This window comes from Chenopodium album, chromosome 1, assembly GCF_948465745.1.
Source record: "Chenopodium album chromosome 1, dcCheAlbu1.1, whole genome shotgun sequence".
In the NCBI taxonomy this organism is placed as follows: Eukaryota; Viridiplantae; Streptophyta; class Magnoliopsida; order Caryophyllales; family Amaranthaceae; genus Chenopodium; species Chenopodium album.
In genome coordinates, this window is record NC_137834.1 from 80,219,595 (window position 1) to 80,238,910 (window position 19,316).

Genomic DNA, 19,316 nt, shown 5'->3' on the forward strand with positions numbered 1-19,316 from the left:
CGGTTATCGGTTATAAAGGTTAAATTTTTTTTTTCCCCATAAATTCCACGTGTCGAGTCCTAGTTAGCTAAAACTATTTAAAAAACAAAGAAAATAAATAAACCCTAACCATCCTCCACTTCCCTAGTACCATTGCCCACCAAAATCCCAAACCTAGCCACCCCATTCCCTTACCCCGTCGGAAAACCAACCTCAATCTTCCCACTGGCCAGCCACTCTCTCCTCCTGTCCCGTCGCCCCTCCCCTTGAACCACCTCCTCCCTTCCCGTAAACCCAGCTCTTTCTCCTCGAAACACCAACTAAAATCCTCTCCCACCCCTCCAAACTCCCATGAACTTGGTTGGTGGGAAGGGACTCGTGGGAATTTAGAAGGGTAAGGGAGGATTTTAATCAAAAGCATTGCAGGACTCAAAGTAGAACAAATCAGAGTCTAACTTTAGTTCAACAAAGTAAAAGTCATTTACGAACCACAATTTAAAGTTCAAACATGTACTCCTAATCTGGATGTTGCTAAGGAACACCTTGAGACGTTAGTCAACAATAAATTAATAAAGTGTAGTTACTACGGGGGTATTTATTTCAATTTAGTATTTCCACATTTTTGTCTTTAAACATGAAACATCTGTTCATCCTTTGCAACAACTACTTGTAGCCAAGTCGAAGCTCCAAAGCGCCAAACAGTCAAACACCGCACTCATTCATTTGAACATTCAAGTAAGAAGCCTAAGAACTCAATCAAAAATGGCCTCCAACGATCATCCACGCCAAATCATTCGCAATTTTATTCCTATACAAGTTTGTAAGGTACCACCTCATTCCCTTTTCTTCAAATCCCTTCAATTTTTTTTTTTTACAAAATTTACACAAATTACTTGAAATTGATAATTGTAGGAGCTGGAATTCATTCACAAAAGCAATTGTACAGTTGGGTATAGACCAAATGTCTTCTCTACTACTCTCTCTCATCTTATTGCCACAAATTGTCCCCATCTTATTATGCCTTTCATCCCAATTCGAGGTTTTGATATGTTCCCAGATTTTGTTTCTATTTAATTTGCCCCTTTTTTGTGTATTTGATTGATGGGTTTTCTTTGTTATTGTTTATTTTGCAGAGAAATTGAAGGAAAAGGTTGAGGAAGTGTTTGATTGTGAGTATGAGTTATTTATTGAATTCACTGGTTTGATTAGGTGAGAAGCTATTTACTAGCATTTTTGAGTGGTCTTGTAATTTTCATGAAGTATCAATTTTAATTTGTTGGCTTACATTTTTTTTTCCCTTCTGTAAGTTATGTATATTGGATGATTGGTATATTGGTATGGATTGAGTTCAAATGTGAGTAGGTATTCGTTATATTTTACTGTTTGATTGAATGTTTGGAAATGGAATAAGGTTTGTATGTTGGTCATTCTGCGCTTTCCTGGGGTGGAACTGTGGAAGGAATTTGCACCGGCTTGAGCATTTGAATTAAGAATTGAATCTTGATAATTTGTTTTTGTTTTCTTCGTTGTTGTGTGGACTTGGCAGCCATTCCTTGGCGCACTAGTATGTTCATTCACAGAATTGTAGGCCTAAAGCAAACCAACACTATTTCCCCGAATTGTGGTTGAAGTTTGTCTCAAGGGTTTTGATGTGAGAGTTTCATCCATTGACTATTAAATTCTTTGATATGGGAACTCAATTTTGTAGTTTTGTAAACTTGATGTAATTTATCTTCAATGAGTGGAATTTTGTAAACATATACATGTATGACTTATTTGATAAAATTGAATCATCCCAAAATTTTGTCTTGACTTTACGCGTACTTCCTTAAGTTTTTTTTTTTTTTTTTTTTTTTTTGTACATCTGCAAAACTCCAATCCCTAATTAGGAACTTATTGATAATTAGAGATACTAATCAGTAATCCCTACAAATTCATTCCATCTTAACAAAACAAATTTAACATGGTATGGCCTGTGGAAATCCCAATCCATTTCAATCTATTTTGTTTAACCAAATGAACACTTAGTATTCTATGCTTCTAATAAATTTATTTATTGAGAAATAACTTTGTTAATTCTGAAATCATTTCTAATAACAGAAGCTCAAGCAAGATGTAATTAGCTAATCTTGTTTCTTCTCCATCCTTATATGTCAGTCAATATCATTTTAATGTTGAGAAAACAGTTATAACTTTTCCTAGATTATTTTTTTCTTTCTTCTTTTTTATTTTTTTTATTTTTTATGAGCATCTTTTCTTAGTATAAGTAATGAAACTCTTGTATGCCAGCTGGAATAAAGGAGCAAGTATTGGGTGGCATAGTGATGATAACAGAGCTTATCTTGAACAACGTGACTATACGGTGTGTTTGCAATCCTTTGTTTCTTGATAATTGCTTGTTTTGAGTTGCTAACTACATTGTATTTTTGAAGTTGATCTGCATGATACCTGCCATCTGGGAAATTTTGTTAGACATTTTTAAACTCATCCATACCCTAGAATTGGTGGGAATGTGCGTTTGTCTGACAAAATTGGCTAGCAGTTCTTAGATTATCACTTATCAGTCATGAGTGAATCTGCTGCAGCACTGAACTCCAATTCAGTCATGCATCATTTTGCATTATATATGTAGAAACTAAGGAGAGGGTGTGCAGGTTCAATTCTTATAAACAGTTTCCCCAATTTTCTGCTGATCTTTTTATCCCCTTCCAATAGGTTAGTCTGGTTCCGTTACTGTTAAGATGTTTCCCCATTTAATATATGTTTATCAAGAGTTAGTGACACAATACTTCATTTCTATGAAGGCAGTCTGCTATTTAAACAGCTACGGGCAGGATTTTAGTGGTGGCGTGTTTCACTTTCAGGATGGGGAGCCAACAAATTATTTGCCAATGGCTGGGGTAAGCCAATCTGCATGATTGCTTTATATTAAATTAATTTTGAGTGCTGGTTCATCAAGGTTTTGATATCAATCTGCTTCCACTGTCAGTATCTATAGCCATTATACTTGTGATTATTTTTATCGAATCTTGGAAAATGTCTCTCAGAGTCTCAGTCTTGCTTCCAGTTAACCGTTCGTGTATTTGGCTTCCTAAAGTACTCTATCTTGACATCTGATTGATGTTTCTTTCAGGATCTAGTCGTTTACTCTGCTGACAACCGCAACATACATTGTGTTGATGAGGTATATAAGTATAAAATCTGATGTAGACATTTAGTATATGCATAAGCACAACCATAATTAGTTTTCTGAAATTTTCGAGTTTTCAATCCTATTATCCTCGGAAATTTCTCTATAGGCCACGAATGTTTTATGCCTTACTGTTCGGGTAGCCTTACTGCGCAAGCATTTGCTAACCTTTTCACTTTTTCAGTAAGACCAATTTCATTTTCTTGTTTCATCTGTAATTCAAGGCTTAGATGAAAATCACCCTATTACTAATATTTAGGCATATATTGAGTGGCAGATATTTTGGGATCAATTGTATTCCAAACTTTTGAACACTGTATCCGAGAAATAAGGGTAATTTTTTTCTTGAACTCTGCACATTGTGTGATTACTTGATCGCCAATGGCATTGCTTCAAGATTTACGTGGAAGCCACCATGTAACTAAAATGTACTCCTATCAACATTTAATATTCATGTATTCTTATTTAGGATGTCCACAACATTTTCCTGTTACTTTATTCAGAAATCTTTTTTGCTCAACCCACGTGAAGTGGACCCCTCCACTACTTTATCTCATACTCTCATCCTACCCTACTAAAATCCTTAATATGCCTGTAAAAGCGTAATAGGAAGATTTTTCATGGATGTAGAAAATATGTATCATTCCAAATATTACACACTGCATCTTTGCATCATGATCTGATTAGACATGGCACTTGGATAAAACTGGTTCACTTGGTTTTAGTCAGGGCAGACTTTGAAAAGCTAAGTCCACATCCCTGGGAAGGGGGGTATAATTGGTTGTTTTATGGGGAAGCTAACTCTGATTCTTCCATAACTTCTTTTAATAACATTATCTGAATGATATACCTAAATAATATTATACCTAAATAATATTACCAAAAAGTTATATACAAGTATGAAGTATCTCAATTATGAATTGTTTCCCAAATCACTCCCAACATACTGCCCATCTAGGGTATGGTAGGACTTGCATTTTTATTTTATTTTTTTACATCATAAATCCAGTATACCATTAGTTATTTTTTTGGTAACATTATTCTGAGGAAATGATTATCATTGTTTTCCACTCAATTAAGCTAAAAATCAAAGTAAAATGTTCTTGTTGATCCTCTGTCCTCTTGTACATTTCACATCCTTTCTACTGACTTGATCTCTTCCCTCATTCCCTGTCTCTTTGCTTTTAATACTCTTCTTTGTATTATTCACACTTAAGTCGCCCCTTTGCTGTGAAACCTTTACCATAACGTCTATCTATTCAAGTTTTTATACTCCGCGTTACTATTGATGCTATGAGACTTAGTGTTAAAATCAGATATTGTCTCTGTAACAAGTCGGTAAGATCACCCTCAGATGCATGATTATTTGACTTGAATGAGTAACCAGACTATGAGAACCATTATGGTTTCCTCTTCAGAAAAAATTATGTATGTAGATTTTATAGGGTGGGCATTAAACCAACGATGTTGTATGGGCAGGAATGTGGGTATCTACTGATCTAGGAAGGGTTGTTTTAGAAAAAAGGGAGTTGCAATGCATGTTGAGATGGTTTCGGCAGGTAAGACGGAGACCAAAAGATGGAAAGTAGAGAGTTGGGAGCATGAAGATCTTAGAAGAAGTCGAGACAGACCAAAGATGACTTGGATGGAGGGATCGGAGTTAGGAATGATACGAATAAATGAGATTACAGAAGCAGATAGCACTTGAAAGAAGGGCATGGAGAGAGAGAGGTCTTGGCTGACAACTGCAAGAGATAAATTCTTGGTTTATGCAGCCGACCTCACCATTGGGTTTCTAGATTTGATATTGTTGTTGTGTAGATGTGTGTATTCTTGGGGTGGGGTGGCTGTGGTTTTGGTTACTGGTTGGTGGTGGATGAAGATTAGTTTGTTTAACTTCATACCCTGCACTTCTGGATTTAGAAAGTGATGATCTTTTTCATCTTTCTAGAACCCTTCAACGTTTCCCTCTTATTCCTTGGGATCTTATCTGTATTTTGATTTGAATATTGCTTGGGTGTATGACAAAAGGCTTTATTGCAGATAAGTGATGGAGAACGACTTACATTAACACTCTGGTTCAGCCGCAATAGTTCATTTGACGAAGATGCTAAACTCGTTTCACTCTTGACTCAGAGCATATTAGATAACGAGCCTGCTCCATGCATTCCCTTACCGGCACCTAGCAATATGTATTGGTTTTCTTTAGACCGGGGCTCAGATCATCAACAAGGCTATGACATATGCTTTGCAAGATTATTCATTTTGGGATTTAATATCTATACCACTCAAGGAAGGATTTGTATTCCAGAAAAGCATAAGCTAGAGAGCTCTGATGTACTCATGAAACCGTTGAAGCTGGTTAGGGGAGACCGCTTATATTGCCAAGAATTTGCCAACCTGTTGCATGCACTCCAGGTAACTTTTTCCACTCAATCCGAAATATATATGTTTGTACTGAAATGAAATGTAATTAAGATTTGACATGACTACACAGTAACACAGTTTGACTTAAGGTATGAAGTTTTAGCATTCTTTGGGTAGTGAGAGGGAGATGGTGGATGGTCCTTTACGCGCTATTTTGGGTATTTGATAATAGTGGAGCTTTGGCAGTTTAGGGTTTGATGGCTTCTATATACAGGATTTTTTTTTTTTTTTAATTTATTTATTTATTTATTATTATTTTTTTTAACGATCTTGCAATATAGCGGGTAGTTAACTTAGGCCTATTCACATTTACTTCAGTTCAGTTCAGCTCCAATAAGCTCAGTTCAGTTCAACTCCTAATTTCCTTCTCTCATAAAATATTCTATTCAGCTCATTTTAGTTTAGTTTAGTTTAGTTTAGTTCAGTTAAGTTCAGTTCAACTCCAATCAGTTCAGTTCAGTAAATATGAACAGGCCCTTATTATTAAAACTTGCCACATATTTGTGGACATTTATAGATCAATATTATCTAGGGCTTGTATTTGTTGAGATGCTTTTGTTGTTGAGCCCCCACAAATGATTCTTTAGGGTATTTAATTCTGCATCACAGATGCCTCGGTGTGTCACCATAATTTTAAACTCCATAAATTGTGGCATTGATTGTTAATTTGTTTGTTGATTATCCTCTATTTTACATGTTATATGTACCTCTTCATAAGCCCGATGCCTTTGGTTCCTGAATTCAATACACTTTGATTCACTTTATATGCTTTTCTTTGCTGTACTAAACAGGCTGTACAATTTTTTGTCTGGAAACAGCCTACCCTGAAACAATCAGAAGTTACCATGGATACGAGTGATATTGTAATATTATCTGAAGAACAAAAGGAGATCGTTCATGAGCTAAGATCTGTTTTCTTGAGCACTAAGACAACATTTTGTGATTCATATCCTGCCGGGAGCAGGGAATTTCATTTCGATTGGGCTTGCTTTTCTGCTGCTATAGCATCATGGAAAGAATACACATTCGAGTTGCATAAGCAATTACTAATACATTTACCTCTCTGGCAAGACTATCGATCTTTATTTTCTATATCCTCTTCAGTTGTTGAGAAATGAATGCAAATGTCAAATTTCTAGTGCTATAACAGAGTCGAGTTTTCTAGTTTCATGTTTCGGTTATTTCTCTTTTGCTGATGGATCTCCGTTTTTTATATGTACACTTATATACTCATCTTCTTTTGTTTTGACTTCCATCCAGAAGCTTTGCGTTCTTCTTGAACTTTAGGGTATATGCCTAATTTTCCAAGAGCAATGTGTATATAGAAGCTGAATCTTTTTCATATTCACTCTCTTTCTCACCTACACTCACTTTTTTGTAGTTTTGTAAGATTTTTTTTAATCCTTCAATTAACCACTTCCGTGACAACAGAGTACTATTTCTCCAAAACTCCCCGCATGTAGAAATAGTGCAAATTGTAAAATACGGAGGGAGTACAACAATTAACAAGTCTTAAGTCAATCCTAAAAAATACAGAGTAACACTAACATATTACTCCGTACTCATAATCATTTTTCTTTTTTTTTTTTTTTTTTTTTTTAAGGGTGGTTTAAGATTTGAGATTTTAGCATTCACATTAATCTCATGTCAATATGTCATACATGGACAACGTCAAGACATGTAGTAAGGACTTGATATAGGAATTTTTTTACATAATATTACTATATCCTTCGTACTAAAGTAATCACCAAAATTATTCAAAAAAAAAAAAGTAATCACCAAAATTATTCTAGAAGTACACGTCTGTGATTATATTAAAAAATTTCCGCCAAAATCCTTTTTTTTTCCTTAAAAAGTAATAAGATAATTAATACGAGTAAAAAAAAAAATAAAGCATACATAATAGAACAATAACAACATTAATAAATAAAATATTAAATATATACAAAATCTGTAATAAATACAAGCTTATATAATTATATAAGGGTAAGTGTTGTATGAGGCTAGCCACACAATGTGACCACATTAGTTTATAAGAGTAATCTTTATTTATATGCGTGAATGACTTCATTTTTTCATAAGAGTAACCCCATGTTGTCCATAAAAGTAACTCAAATTCATTATACAAGTGAAATCAAGTAATTTAATAATAAGTAAACCTCATTTGTTCGTTTAAGTAACCCTTATTATTGTTTTGTTTTAAAAAATAAAAATTAATTTCACCTATTTAAGAGACTAACCTTTTTTTTTTTCATTTAAGTAACCTACATACGTTCTCTCTTTGCTCATCATCGTAACCCCATATTCCTTCTTTATACCATATAAAGCATACATATTATATATGAAGTAGCCACACCACGTGGCTAGCCACATATAAGAGTGTGTGATTATATAAATATAATTTTTTTCCTGTGAACATCTGATCGTTGCTCGAGCAAAGAATTAGTAATTGAATATATTTATGACAAACTTGAAATTATCAAAACAAATTTTCTTATGTATATTTTTTTATGCATTTCTAATGTTCTACATTATTTTTAATTTTTTTTTTATCAAGTATGTATTTTTGATGTATTTGTGATTATATACGCAACGTTTATGCATTGATGTACAACATTTGGCTTATTAGAACACACTTCGGCCCCGTTCTTTAGAGTTACTCTGCTCTGCTCTGCTTTGCTTTGCTCTGCTATGCTCTGCTCTGCTCAAAAGAGATCTTCTCTGCTTAATTTTCAAATAATAATTAATAATAACAACAATAATAATTAATATTCAATAATAATAATTAATATTGTATTTGATGATAAAAATTTATTATTTTGAATAATTATAATAATTATTAATATTAAAAATAATTTTAATAATTAATAATAATAATAATAATTTCAATAAATAATAATAATTAATAATATTAATAATTTTAATAATAATTATTATTAATAATTTTAATAATTAATAATAATAATAATAATAGTAATAGTAATAGTAATAGTAATAGTAATAGTAATAGTAATAGTAATAGTAATAGTAATAGTAATAGTAATAGTAATAGTAATAGTAATAGTAATAGTAATAGTAATAGTAGTAGTAATAGTAATAGTAGTAGTAGCAGTAGCAGTAGCAGTAGCAGTAGCAGGAGCAGGAGCAGGAGCAGGAGCAGGAGCAGGAGCAGGAGCAGGAGCAGAAGTAGCAGTAGTCGATAGCTTTTAACCTGTCCTGTTTTTCGGGATAATTCAACTTCATATGAATTTAATTGTAAATAAGTCATAAGATAAGCTTTATACTCTGTACTAAATTATAAAATGATTACTTTCATACACTATAACTTAATTTTTATTCTGTTAAAAGAGCTACTTTTTATTTTGAAAGAAACAATAAAGCATTATATTAATTAGGGGAAACTAGTTAGTGACCCGGGCGATGCCCCAGGTTTCTTTCTCCTCTTTTTTTATTTTTTATTTATTTTATTTATTTTTTATTTTTGATAGGAAAGATTGTGGATATTACTTAAATATTTTTTTTTACGTTGGTATATTTAAACTTTGTTAGGAAAACTTTCAATAAATAAATCACGTTAAGTATATATATACCGGTTATAAATTAAATGGGTCAAAGCAATTTAAATACATTGTAATTATTCATCGTTCTAGCTAATTGAGCTCAAAATAAATACAATCGGTTACAAAACTTATTCTAAGTGATGAAAATTAATTAAATTATTTTACAATTTATTCTAAATACAATTAATTAATTTATCATACAATTTATTGACACTTATTTCACATGTACATGTAGTCGATTATATTATGTGGCAGTTTCATCGATGACGTGTCTAAATAAGAAAAAAAAAAAAAAAAGTGACACGTGACGATATGACACTTATTGCCTTTGATTTTTAATAATAATATTGATGTATATTTCCGCCAATGTTAGAATACTATGAGCAATAGAACTAAATAGTACAAATTCATCGTTCCCTCCTAATGAACATATATAAAGAGAGCTACTTTATCAATAAAAAATTAAAAATAGTCCTTCAAAGAATAAAAACTTTATCAATAAAAATATAGGCAACTACAATATTTTTTTTATAGCATAGACAAATTATATATGTTCATTTTATGGTTACTTTACAACTAATTTACAATAGGAAAAATTCACATAAATAATCCAAACTATGAGAGGTCTTCTCATATTAATCCCGACTAAGAGTTATTATTGTATAATCTAAACTTTAATGTGAGTTTTCTTTTATTACTCCATTTACTTGTTTAACCTATTATAACATGTTATTTATATTTTTTTTAATATAATTGCTAGTTAATTTTATTTTTATTTTTATTTTTTTTGAAAAAATTTGTTAGTTACTCTTACTGATTTTGCTCTTGCTGTATATCAATATTTTCATTTTCTATTTGTTGTGATGTACTACTTTTAAACAACTATTTGTGTTTTTTAATTTTTACGCAAATTAATTTTGTTTATAAAAAACATATTGGTTGTATTATGTAGCCTATGATGAAATTAAGTTGATTAAGGAAAAATCAATCACGATTTTAATTAACAATCAAAATCATTGCAGCACAAAGTTGTTAAAAAAAAAAAGTACCAAGTATCTTGTTGACTCTATGTCATCTTTTGAGAACAAAGTATCACATATTGTCTCACTCACATTTTTATTTCTTCTAGGGGTGCATTGCATGGTTTTCCTTACTAACTCTGTTTTTCGGAGATACTGATTCTACAAGCTCATCTTTCTCATATACTACATAGCATGCACTCCACACATTTATCCCTCACAGCTATCTTACTCATCTCCCTGACTTCATCATCACTGTAAACCCTCCTTAATCCTTTTTCTAAGCCAACAACCCTACTTAATCCTTTTTCTAAGCCATCAATCCTGGAAATTAGGTAGTAGATTGTCTCAATTTTTTATTCCCCACCACAAGCAACTTTTAGCAAACTCCTCTAGCCAAAACCAACATAATTGATTAGAGTCAAGTTCAAAGGTCCTACATTCACCCCCAAAATATTGCAATACCCCATTATCCTTCTTGAATGAACCACCACAGTACACCACATTTTCAAAGTCACCACAATGTCCATGTTCTATTCAATAATTGTCAAACCAAATTAAACAAAAAATAAAACTCAATTATATGGAAATTTAGGTAATAAACGAATCAAAGTAACTCGTAATCAACCAATACAAACCCCTGCAAATTAAAAATAAGATAAAATCAACCTTAAGCAACTTACAACTTAATTTCAACAAATAACTAAAAAAAAAAAAAGGAAAAATTTTAAGTGCAAACTAACCTTTAAAAAGCATAATTGTAGACCATGAAATTAGAAATTTGTTCTTCGTTGTGCGTGAAGAATGAACAAAAATTTGTGAAATGGAAGAACTTGATTTTTTTGGGGGTTTTTATTGCGGGATATATTTAGGGAATATTTTAGGATATATTTGGTATCATAATTTATGCCTAGAATATCTCTATGATATATTTTTGGTAGTTTCCTAATCCTATCATAATAGGGTTAAGCTTGTATTATATATGTGGTGAAGAGTAATCAATAGAATCAAGTCATTGAGTTTTATTCAATTTAGCATGGTATCAAGAGCAAGGTTTATTTTTTGAGTTTTTTTCCCGTAAACAATGGCTGGGGATGATGTTCCACCTCCACCGCCACCTCCTTTCACAGAAATTAAACCAAATTCACCGTTTTACCTTGGGTCGCAAGATCGACCTGGGGATTTTATTACCCCTACACGACTCAAAACTGATAACTATGACGATTGGGCTGCGGATATGCAGACTGCCTTGGAGGCTCGACGAAAATTCGGGTTTTTGGATGGCTCGATCTTAGCCCCTGTACATCCGTGCACTCAATCAGATTGGACGGCTATCAACGCAATGTTAATTTCTTGGATTACCAATACCATCGATCCAGAGGTAAGGTCGTCCCTTTCTAAATTTCGTGAGGCTAGACTTTTATGGCAACATCTTAAGCAACGTTTTGCTCAAACCGATGGCCCTAGAATTCAACAATTAAAAACATCGATTGCAAAGTGTGAACAAACTAGATCGATGTCTGTTTCTGTTTATTATGGTAAATTGCATGCTTTATGGCAAGAATTAGATCACCATGAACCTTTAATTTCTTGTTCTTGTTGTTCGAACTATACGGCTGGGCAATTGCATGAAGCTAGGCGTGAACAAGCTAAATTACATGATTTTTTAATGGGTCTTTATTCTGATTTTTATGCCTCTTTGCGTACAAATATTTTGTCTCAAGATCCCCTCCCTAGTCTAGATAGAGCATATCAATTGGTGGTACAAGATGAAAGAGTGCGTACGGCAAAGCTAGAGCATGAACAAAAGCCTCCTGATGCTCTCGGCTTTGCTGTTCGAACAGGGGCAGGCAGGGGAGCTTCTAACCGTGGCCGTGATGGTGGTACAGTGTGTGGTAAATGCAAGAAAATTGTCCATGAGACTTCTAATTGTTGGTCTGACAAGACTTGCAATTATTGTAAGAAGAAGGGTCACATTGAGAGTAAGTGTTATGATCTTCATGGTCGGCCCTCATCGATTGATAATGGTCAGGGGGGGAGGTACACCGCTGGCCGGGGGCAAAGTACGGTGCGGGCAAATGCAGTTTTGGGTGCTTCAACTGACAGTTCCTCTCATGGTCAAGTGTTTTCAAGTGAACAGTGGAAGGCTATTACGGGTTTGTTCGGTAATGCTAATGTTCCCGAGCATCGCTTGAATGGTAAGTTTGATGTTACCTCTTGGATTATTGACACAGGGGCAACACATCATGTGACCGAAGACGAATCTTGGTTGTTTGATACAAAGAGTTTTGAATGTCCCGTTGGTCTACCCAACGGCGACACTGTTGTGGCTTCTTTGGTTGGTTCTGTTCGTTTGTCGGACAAGCTCACTTTAACTGGAGTTCTTTTTGTTCCTAATTTGAGTTGTAATCTGCTTTCTGTTTCACAAATAACAGATGAACTTAATTGCATTGTCCAATTTAACCCTTATATGTGTGCTATACAGGACCAAACGAAGGAGCTGATTGGAACGGGAGCTAGGAGAGACGGACTATACTATTTTAGCAAATTGGATTCGGTGCATCATGTCGGTGTTGACAAAGAAATTTCAAGCTTGGAGTTGTGGCATCGTCGCATGGGTCATCCTTCCGAGAAAGTAGTTAAGTTGCTTCCTCATGTTAGTAGTAATAAAAATTGTCTTGATAAGGGGTGTGAAGTATGTATGCGTGCTAAGCATCCTAGAGAACAATTTCCGTTAAGTGATAGTAGGGCTTCTAGAGTTTTTGAGAAAATACATTGTGATTTGTGGGGTCCATATAGACATGCTTCGTCATGTGGAGCTCGTTATTTTTTGACTATTGTTGATGAATATTCTAGAGCAGTCTGGATTTATTTGTTGGTTGATAAAACAGAAGTTTTTTTAATGTTTATGGCATTTATTGCAATGGTTGATAGACAATTTTCTCAAACAATTAAAGTTGTGCAGAGTGATAATGGTACTGAGTTTAATTGTCTTCTTGATTATTTTTCTGCTACGGGCATTATTGTCCAAACTTCTTGTGTGGGTACCCCACAGCAAAATGGGAGGGTTGAGCGAAAACATAAACACATTCTCAATGTCGGGAGAGCTTTGAGGTTTCAAGCAAATTTGCCAATTTATTTTTGGGGGGAGTGTGTTCTTGCCGCCGCTCATTTAATTAATTAATCGTACTCCAACACCTTTGCTACAAAATAAAACACCCTTTGAAATCCTATTCAATAAACCTCCTTCCTTTGATGCTATTCGCACTTTTGGGTGTTTGTGTTTTGCTCATAATCAAAAAACGAATGGTGACAAGTTTGCTAGTAGGAGTAGAAAATGTGTTTTTGTAGGATATCCTTTTGGAAAGAAAGGATGGAAGTTATATGATCTTGAGTCTAAGGTGTTTTTGGTGTCTCGTGATGTGAAATTTATTGAGGGAGTTTTTCCATATGCTAGCCCGGAAGCTGTCAATATAGTGCCCACAATGTATGATAATGACCATGACATTCATGAGGATTTCTTAGAAAATGTGACATGGGGTGATGTTGGTGAAAATGAAATTATTTTTGATGGGGAAGAGCAGCCCGCTCCGTACATAGAGCAAGCAGCCCCGCATACAGAGCAGGCTGCGGATGCTGAGAACACAGCAAGCACCGCTGCTGGCCAGCCCGAGGGAATTCCAGCGGACGCTAGCAGAGCTGACCAGCACGCAAGTGCAGCTTCTGCCCAGCCCGAGGGAATTCCAGCGGGCGCTGGGTCTTGCGAGCTGACCAGCAGCACTGCCGTACCTGGCAGCAGCCCCGAGCAGAGTGGCAGCGCGACACCCCAGCAGCGCCACACGACCAGCAGCCTCAACCTGAGGTCTTGGGTAGGGGGCACCGTGAGAAATACCGATCCGTGAAGCTTCGTGATCATGTGACATACTCCGTTTTTGCTAATAGTCTGTCTCCGTCCCCTCCGTCTCCGATCCCTCCTTCAGGTACGCCTTATCCTTTAGCACACTATATAAATTGTGACATGTTTTCTGTGAATTATCGCAAGTTTCTTGCAGCAGTTGTTCAGGGTAAAGATCCCAAATCTTTCAGAGAAGCAATGAAATCTGATGGTTGGCGTCGTTCAATGCAAGAAGAAATCAGGGCATTAGAGGACAATGGAACATGGACCTTAGAGCATCTTCCTCCCGGCAAGAAAACTCTAGGAAGTCAGTGGGTTTACAAGACAAAATATTTGTCGAATGGTGATATTGAACGTCTTAAGTCACGTTTGGTCGTTTTTGGTAATCATCAGCAGGAAGGTATAGATTATGGTGAAACTTTTGCTCCAGTCGCAAAAATGACAACAGTTCGGGCTTTCCTTGCTATAGCCACTTCTAAAAATTGGGAGCTTCATCAAATGGATGTTCAGAATGCCTTTCTGCACGGTGATTTGGAAGAGGAGGTGTATATGAAATTACCTCCAGGTTTTGAGAGTTCAGATCCAACTTTGGTGTGCCGTCTGCGAAAATCTTTGTATGGGTTGAAGCAGGCTCCAAGGTGTTGGTTTGCAAAATTGACTGCGGCTTTGAAAGGGTATGGTTTTCTACAATCTTACTCTGATTACTCTCTGTTTACATACACTAGGGGTACTGTTCAGATTAATGTATTGATTTATGTTGATGATCTTATTGTTTCTGGGAATGATTCCGCTGCATTATCTGTTTTCAAGGCTTATCTCTCTGATTGTTTTAAGATGAAGGATCTTGGTCCTTTGAAATATTTCTTGGGCATAGAGGTTTCTCGTAGTAAGTCCGGTTTGTTTTTATGTCAACGGAAATACACCTTGGATATTATTTCTGAAGCAGGATTGTTAGGGGCAAAACCAAGTGGATTTCCGATTGAACAAAATCATAAGCTTGGTCTTGCTAATGGTGATGTTCTGGAAAATCCTGAGTCATATCGCAGATTAGTAGGGAGGCTCATTTATCTTTCAGTTACGAGACCTAATTTGGCTTATTCTGTTCATATTCTCTCCCAATTTATGCAAGAGCCGCGTGTTGAGCATTGGGATGCAGCTCTTAGGGTCGTTCGGTATTTAATTTGAAGGGCACCCCGGGACAAGGTATTTTGTTGAGTGCAGATAGTGATCTGACTTTGCAGGGATGGTGTGACTCGGATTGGGCGGCGTGTCCTCTAACGCGTCATTCTTTGACAGGTTGGCTTGTGTTTCTTGGTCATTCTCCTATTTCTTGGAAAACAAAGAAACAACCTACAGTTTCTTTTTCTTCCTCCGAGTTTGAGTATAGATCAATGGCGTCATGTACTCATGAGTTGAAATGGTTAAAAGCTTTACTTTTGAGTTTGGGGGTTCAACACCCTAAAGCAATCAAATTGTTTTGTGACAGTCAATCTGCTCTTCATATAGCCAGAAATCCAGTTTTTCATGATCGGACGAAGCACATTGAGATAGATTGTCACATTGTTCGTGACGCCATTACGGAAGGCCTAATTGCACCGTCTTATGTTTCCACTAAGGAACAATTGGCGGATATTTTCACTAAGGCGCTTGGGAAGAACCAGTTTCATCATCTTCTTTCCAAGTTGGGCATTTTTGACCCACATGCTCCAACTTGAGGGGGGGTATTGCGGGATATATTTAGGGAATATTTTAGGATATATTTGGTATCATAATTTATGCCTAGAATATCTCTATGATATATTTTTGGTAGTTTCCTAATCCTATCATAATAGGGTTAAGCTTGTATTATATATGTGGTGAAGAGTAATCAATAGAATCAAGTCATTGAGTTTTATTCAATTTAGCAATTTTTTACATTGTACGGTGGGGTAGTGGGGCAAGTATAGGTTATTAACTGTTTTTGTTTTTACTTTTCTTTTCTTTTCTTTTTTTTTTTTTTATGTAAAAGTAAATCATTTTTGGAGAGAGTTTAGCACTACATCTTCTATTTACTTGCATAACCCGTAATCAGTCTAAATGGGGTAATAAAAGAAGACTCAAATTAAAGTTTAGATTATACAATAATAACTCATAGTTTGGATTAATATGAGAAGACCTCTCATACTTTGGATTATTTATGTGAATTTTTCCTTTACAATATTGATTGTAGTACACTAGTACACCTGTTTGACTTAGAGGTTAAGTTAAGTTACGAGACATTTATATTATTATATGTATTACCATCTTACCATAGAAATATATTCATCAACATTTATACGAATTATATAAATACATACTACGAAGTACTGTCATAAATTTTGTCTAAAAAATGTCTTAAATTTTTTTTTACTTATTATTGAATATAAAGTGGAATTAATTTATTTTAACTAATTTAAAACATATATCATTGTTTTTTTTTAAAAAAAAAAATTTATCATTAATTTTTTTACTTAATATATTTAAAACATAACTTTTAATTTAATATTCGGACGCAATACATTGGTGGGCTTTATTACTCTTTTATCTTCCTTTCCTTTTCTCAACAAAAAATTACTAGGTTTTTTTTTTTTTTTGAACAAAAAAATACTAGGGTTAAGAAAGAGTAATTATTTTATAAATAAAAAAAAATTAAAAAAAAATCAGAAAGAAAATCTAATCGTACTTATTCTCCTTGGAGACCAAGCAAAAGAAAAAGTAATTAGTATCTTATATATATATATAAAAAAAAATTAAAAAAAAAATCAGAAAGAAATCCTACTCACCTCAACCCTCCCAAAATCTATAAAAACCCAACCTCAACACTCCTCACATTCACCATTCTTTACATTCGTTTAGAATGACAAAATCCAAAAAACCCACCAAAACCCTAATCAAATCCCTCCCTAAAAACTCTGCCCAAAACCCTAACTCTCTTCCTGTTGAAGTTGAGCCTATTATCCTCACCTCTCTTCCTGTCAAATCCCTTTTACAATTCAGATCTGTCTCCAAAACATGGCTTTCCATCATTGATAACCCTTCCTTTGCTTATTCCCACCTATCCCGTGCCGAAACCCGGCTCGGGGTTGGAGGGAGCAGTAGTTCTCGTATCCTTATCACTTTCTCCAACTCTGATGGATCTAGGCATTATCTTTACTCGGTCGGCCTCTTCGGAGGCCGTGCTGTCCATCATCTTACCTTACCCGGAATCGGAACTGGAACCGGAACCGAAGGTCCTATGTCAAAGTGTAACTTTCTTAGCCCTGTGAAGGGTTTAGTGTGCTTCTTTAATGGCAAGAATGTATTTGTTTGTAACCCTAGTACAAGAAAAGTCAGAAGTATCCCTCCTTGCCCTAATAATTACAAAAATACCACTCTAAATTCTTATTTTCATAAACCCTATTGTTCTTACTCTTTTGGGTTTGATTCTTCTTCTAACGTTTTCAAGATCTTGAATATTTTCGGCACTATCAGTAAAGATGATAACAAGTTGTATAATGTTGAGTCTAGGGTTCTAACCATTAAAACCCCGGATAAGTTTTCGTTCGACTCGTGTTCTTGGAGAAAGATATCATCATCTTTTCCTTACCCTTACCCTTTCCGAACACAAGGTGTATTTCTTAATGGCTCTATTTATTGGATTGGAAAGAGGGCGCCGGGTGAGGAAAACATCGTGTGTTTCGATGTTGAACACGAGCAGTTTAGACTTATCCCCTCGCCTCCTAATGGGGTGCCATCAAAATCTAAGCTTGCTAATGTAGGGGAGAGCTTAGGGATCATAAGCTTCAAAGATTATGGAGATTGTTCCTTGGAATTATGGGTGTATTTTAACTCTAAATGGGTTAAAAAAGATGTAGGAACAAACATTGTTGCCTTAAAAAGAAAAGGAATTGATGCAAATTTCGCGTCTATTGTTGGTAATGGAGGCATGCTATTGACTCCTGATGTGTTGTTACATAATTTTGTTCTCCATTCATTGAATGATGGAAAGGTTAAAGGGATCAGAATTTCGGGTTTGCCCGGTTGGGTCAATATTTTGGACTACAAGAAGGTTAATTTTAGTTTATTTAACTATGTTGAAAGCCTTATTCCATTAGACTTCACGGTTCGATTGGGAGACTTTGTGGCTGACTTAGCCGGTGTTCGGGGTCCGAAACAGGCTTTGCCGCCTATGAAGCTGGTGCCTCATGAAGAGGATGAGGTGATGAAGGAGTGGGAAGGTGGACTTTTGGTGTTTGGTGGTTTTGAGGGTTTTGAAATAATTGAGGATAAATCAGGTTCAGGCAAGAGATATATGAAATTGTGGTTAAGAAAATTACCCGCAAAAGAGGGCCTAATTAAGAGGAAATAAATTATAGTTTCTCTAAATTTACAAGGCTTTTGGTTTTTTTTTTATTTATTTATTTGCAGAATTTGTGTTTTTGGGATGTAAACATTTTTCTTCTAATGAAATTAATTCTATAAATTATTTACATTTATATGTAAGGTATATTTTTGCAATAGTAATTTGTTTCTGATTTCATAGATCAATTATGTTTTTCTTAAAGCATACAAAAGCAATTAATGTACGGAGTATAAAATATTAAGTTGTTTGGTTGAATAAAATTTGGTGAAATGGCCCAAAGGCTACACATACAATTGTTGTATGTGGTCCCTACATACAACCACAAATACTCCCGTGAATTTCCAATTCCTACAAAATGTAGGAATTTACTTACTTCTAGGTAAGTTGAAATTCCTATGGGAATTAATTTCCCATATATTAGAAGTTAATGGGAATTTTCACTTCCTATGTTAACCAAACGACCCCTAAGATTAACATAAAAAATTAGAGAATGCCTCACGCCTTCATTTTTTTATTTTTTATTTTTTTTTTTATTTTTTATTGTACCAGGAGTTAGGGCATTAATTTACTTTTAAAAAAAAAAAGTTGGGGCATTAATTAAAGAAATTGAATTAAATTTAGCTTTTAATGATCAATAATTCTATTAATGACAACCAAAATAAGATTATTGACTTCTACGTATTTTAAAGCTCTTGATTAAGGGATGATCAAAACAAAAGTTTTAATCATATATTAAGAAAAGCTAATTATGGTTTTCAAAAAAAAAAAAAAAAAGAAAAGCTAATTCTGAGTATTTATTTTTACTATCTTGTTAATCACTGTATTTACATGAGTTGATCATATCTTGAGCATTGTGTTCAAATACAACATGCAATCTGCCACAAAC

General features: G+C 34.6%; 2 protein-coding genes across 3 annotated transcripts; both read left to right on the forward strand.

Moving 5' to 3' along the window:
- Positions 1-612: 612 nt before the first annotated feature.
- On the forward strand, positions 613-6,872 carry LOC145610278 (uncharacterized). Of its 2 annotated transcripts, none has more exons than XM_081665710.1 (8): positions 613-804; positions 892-1,018; positions 1,113-1,188; positions 2,269-2,341; positions 2,784-2,879; positions 3,113-3,163; positions 5,213-5,587; positions 6,415-6,872. In XM_081665710.1, exons 1-8 carry the CDS (start codon positions 742-744, stop codon positions 6,712-6,714), a joined length of 1,161 nt encoding a protein of 386 aa, XP_081521836.1. In that variant the 5' UTR covers positions 613-741; the 3' UTR covers positions 6,715-6,872. The 2 variants fall into 2 exon arrangements, with proteins under 2 accessions (XP_081521836.1, XP_081521761.1); XM_081665635.1 differs by having other exon boundaries at positions 6,388-6,870.
- A 10,073-nt stretch (positions 6,873-16,945) lies between these two features.
- LOC145636325 (F-box protein At1g30790-like) lies at positions 16,946-18,436 on the forward strand. The gene has a single exon (XM_081687857.1). The coding sequence runs from the start codon at positions 16,946-16,948 to the stop codon at positions 18,434-18,436; it is 1,491 nt and encodes a 496-aa protein (XP_081543983.1).
- Positions 18,437-19,316: the final 880 nt, after the last annotated feature.

Bases quoted from the DNA above. Each gene is read 5' to 3' on its own strand.
- LOC145610278 (XM_081665635.1), top strand. From the start codon at position 742: ATGGCCTCCAACGATCATCCACGCCAAATCATTCGCAATTTTATTCCT. The intron at 1,019-1,112 runs GTTTTGATATGT...TTTATTTTGCAG, and splicing joins GCCTTTCATCCCAATTCGAG to AGAAATTGAAGGAAAAGGTT. The intron at 2,342-2,783 runs GTGTGTTTGCAA...ATTTCTATGAAG, and splicing joins TTGAACAACGTGACTATACG to GCAGTCTGCTATTTAAACAG.
- LOC145636325 (XM_081687857.1), top strand. From the start codon at position 16,946: ATGACAAAATCCAAAAAACCCACCAAAACCCTAATCAAATCCCTCCCT.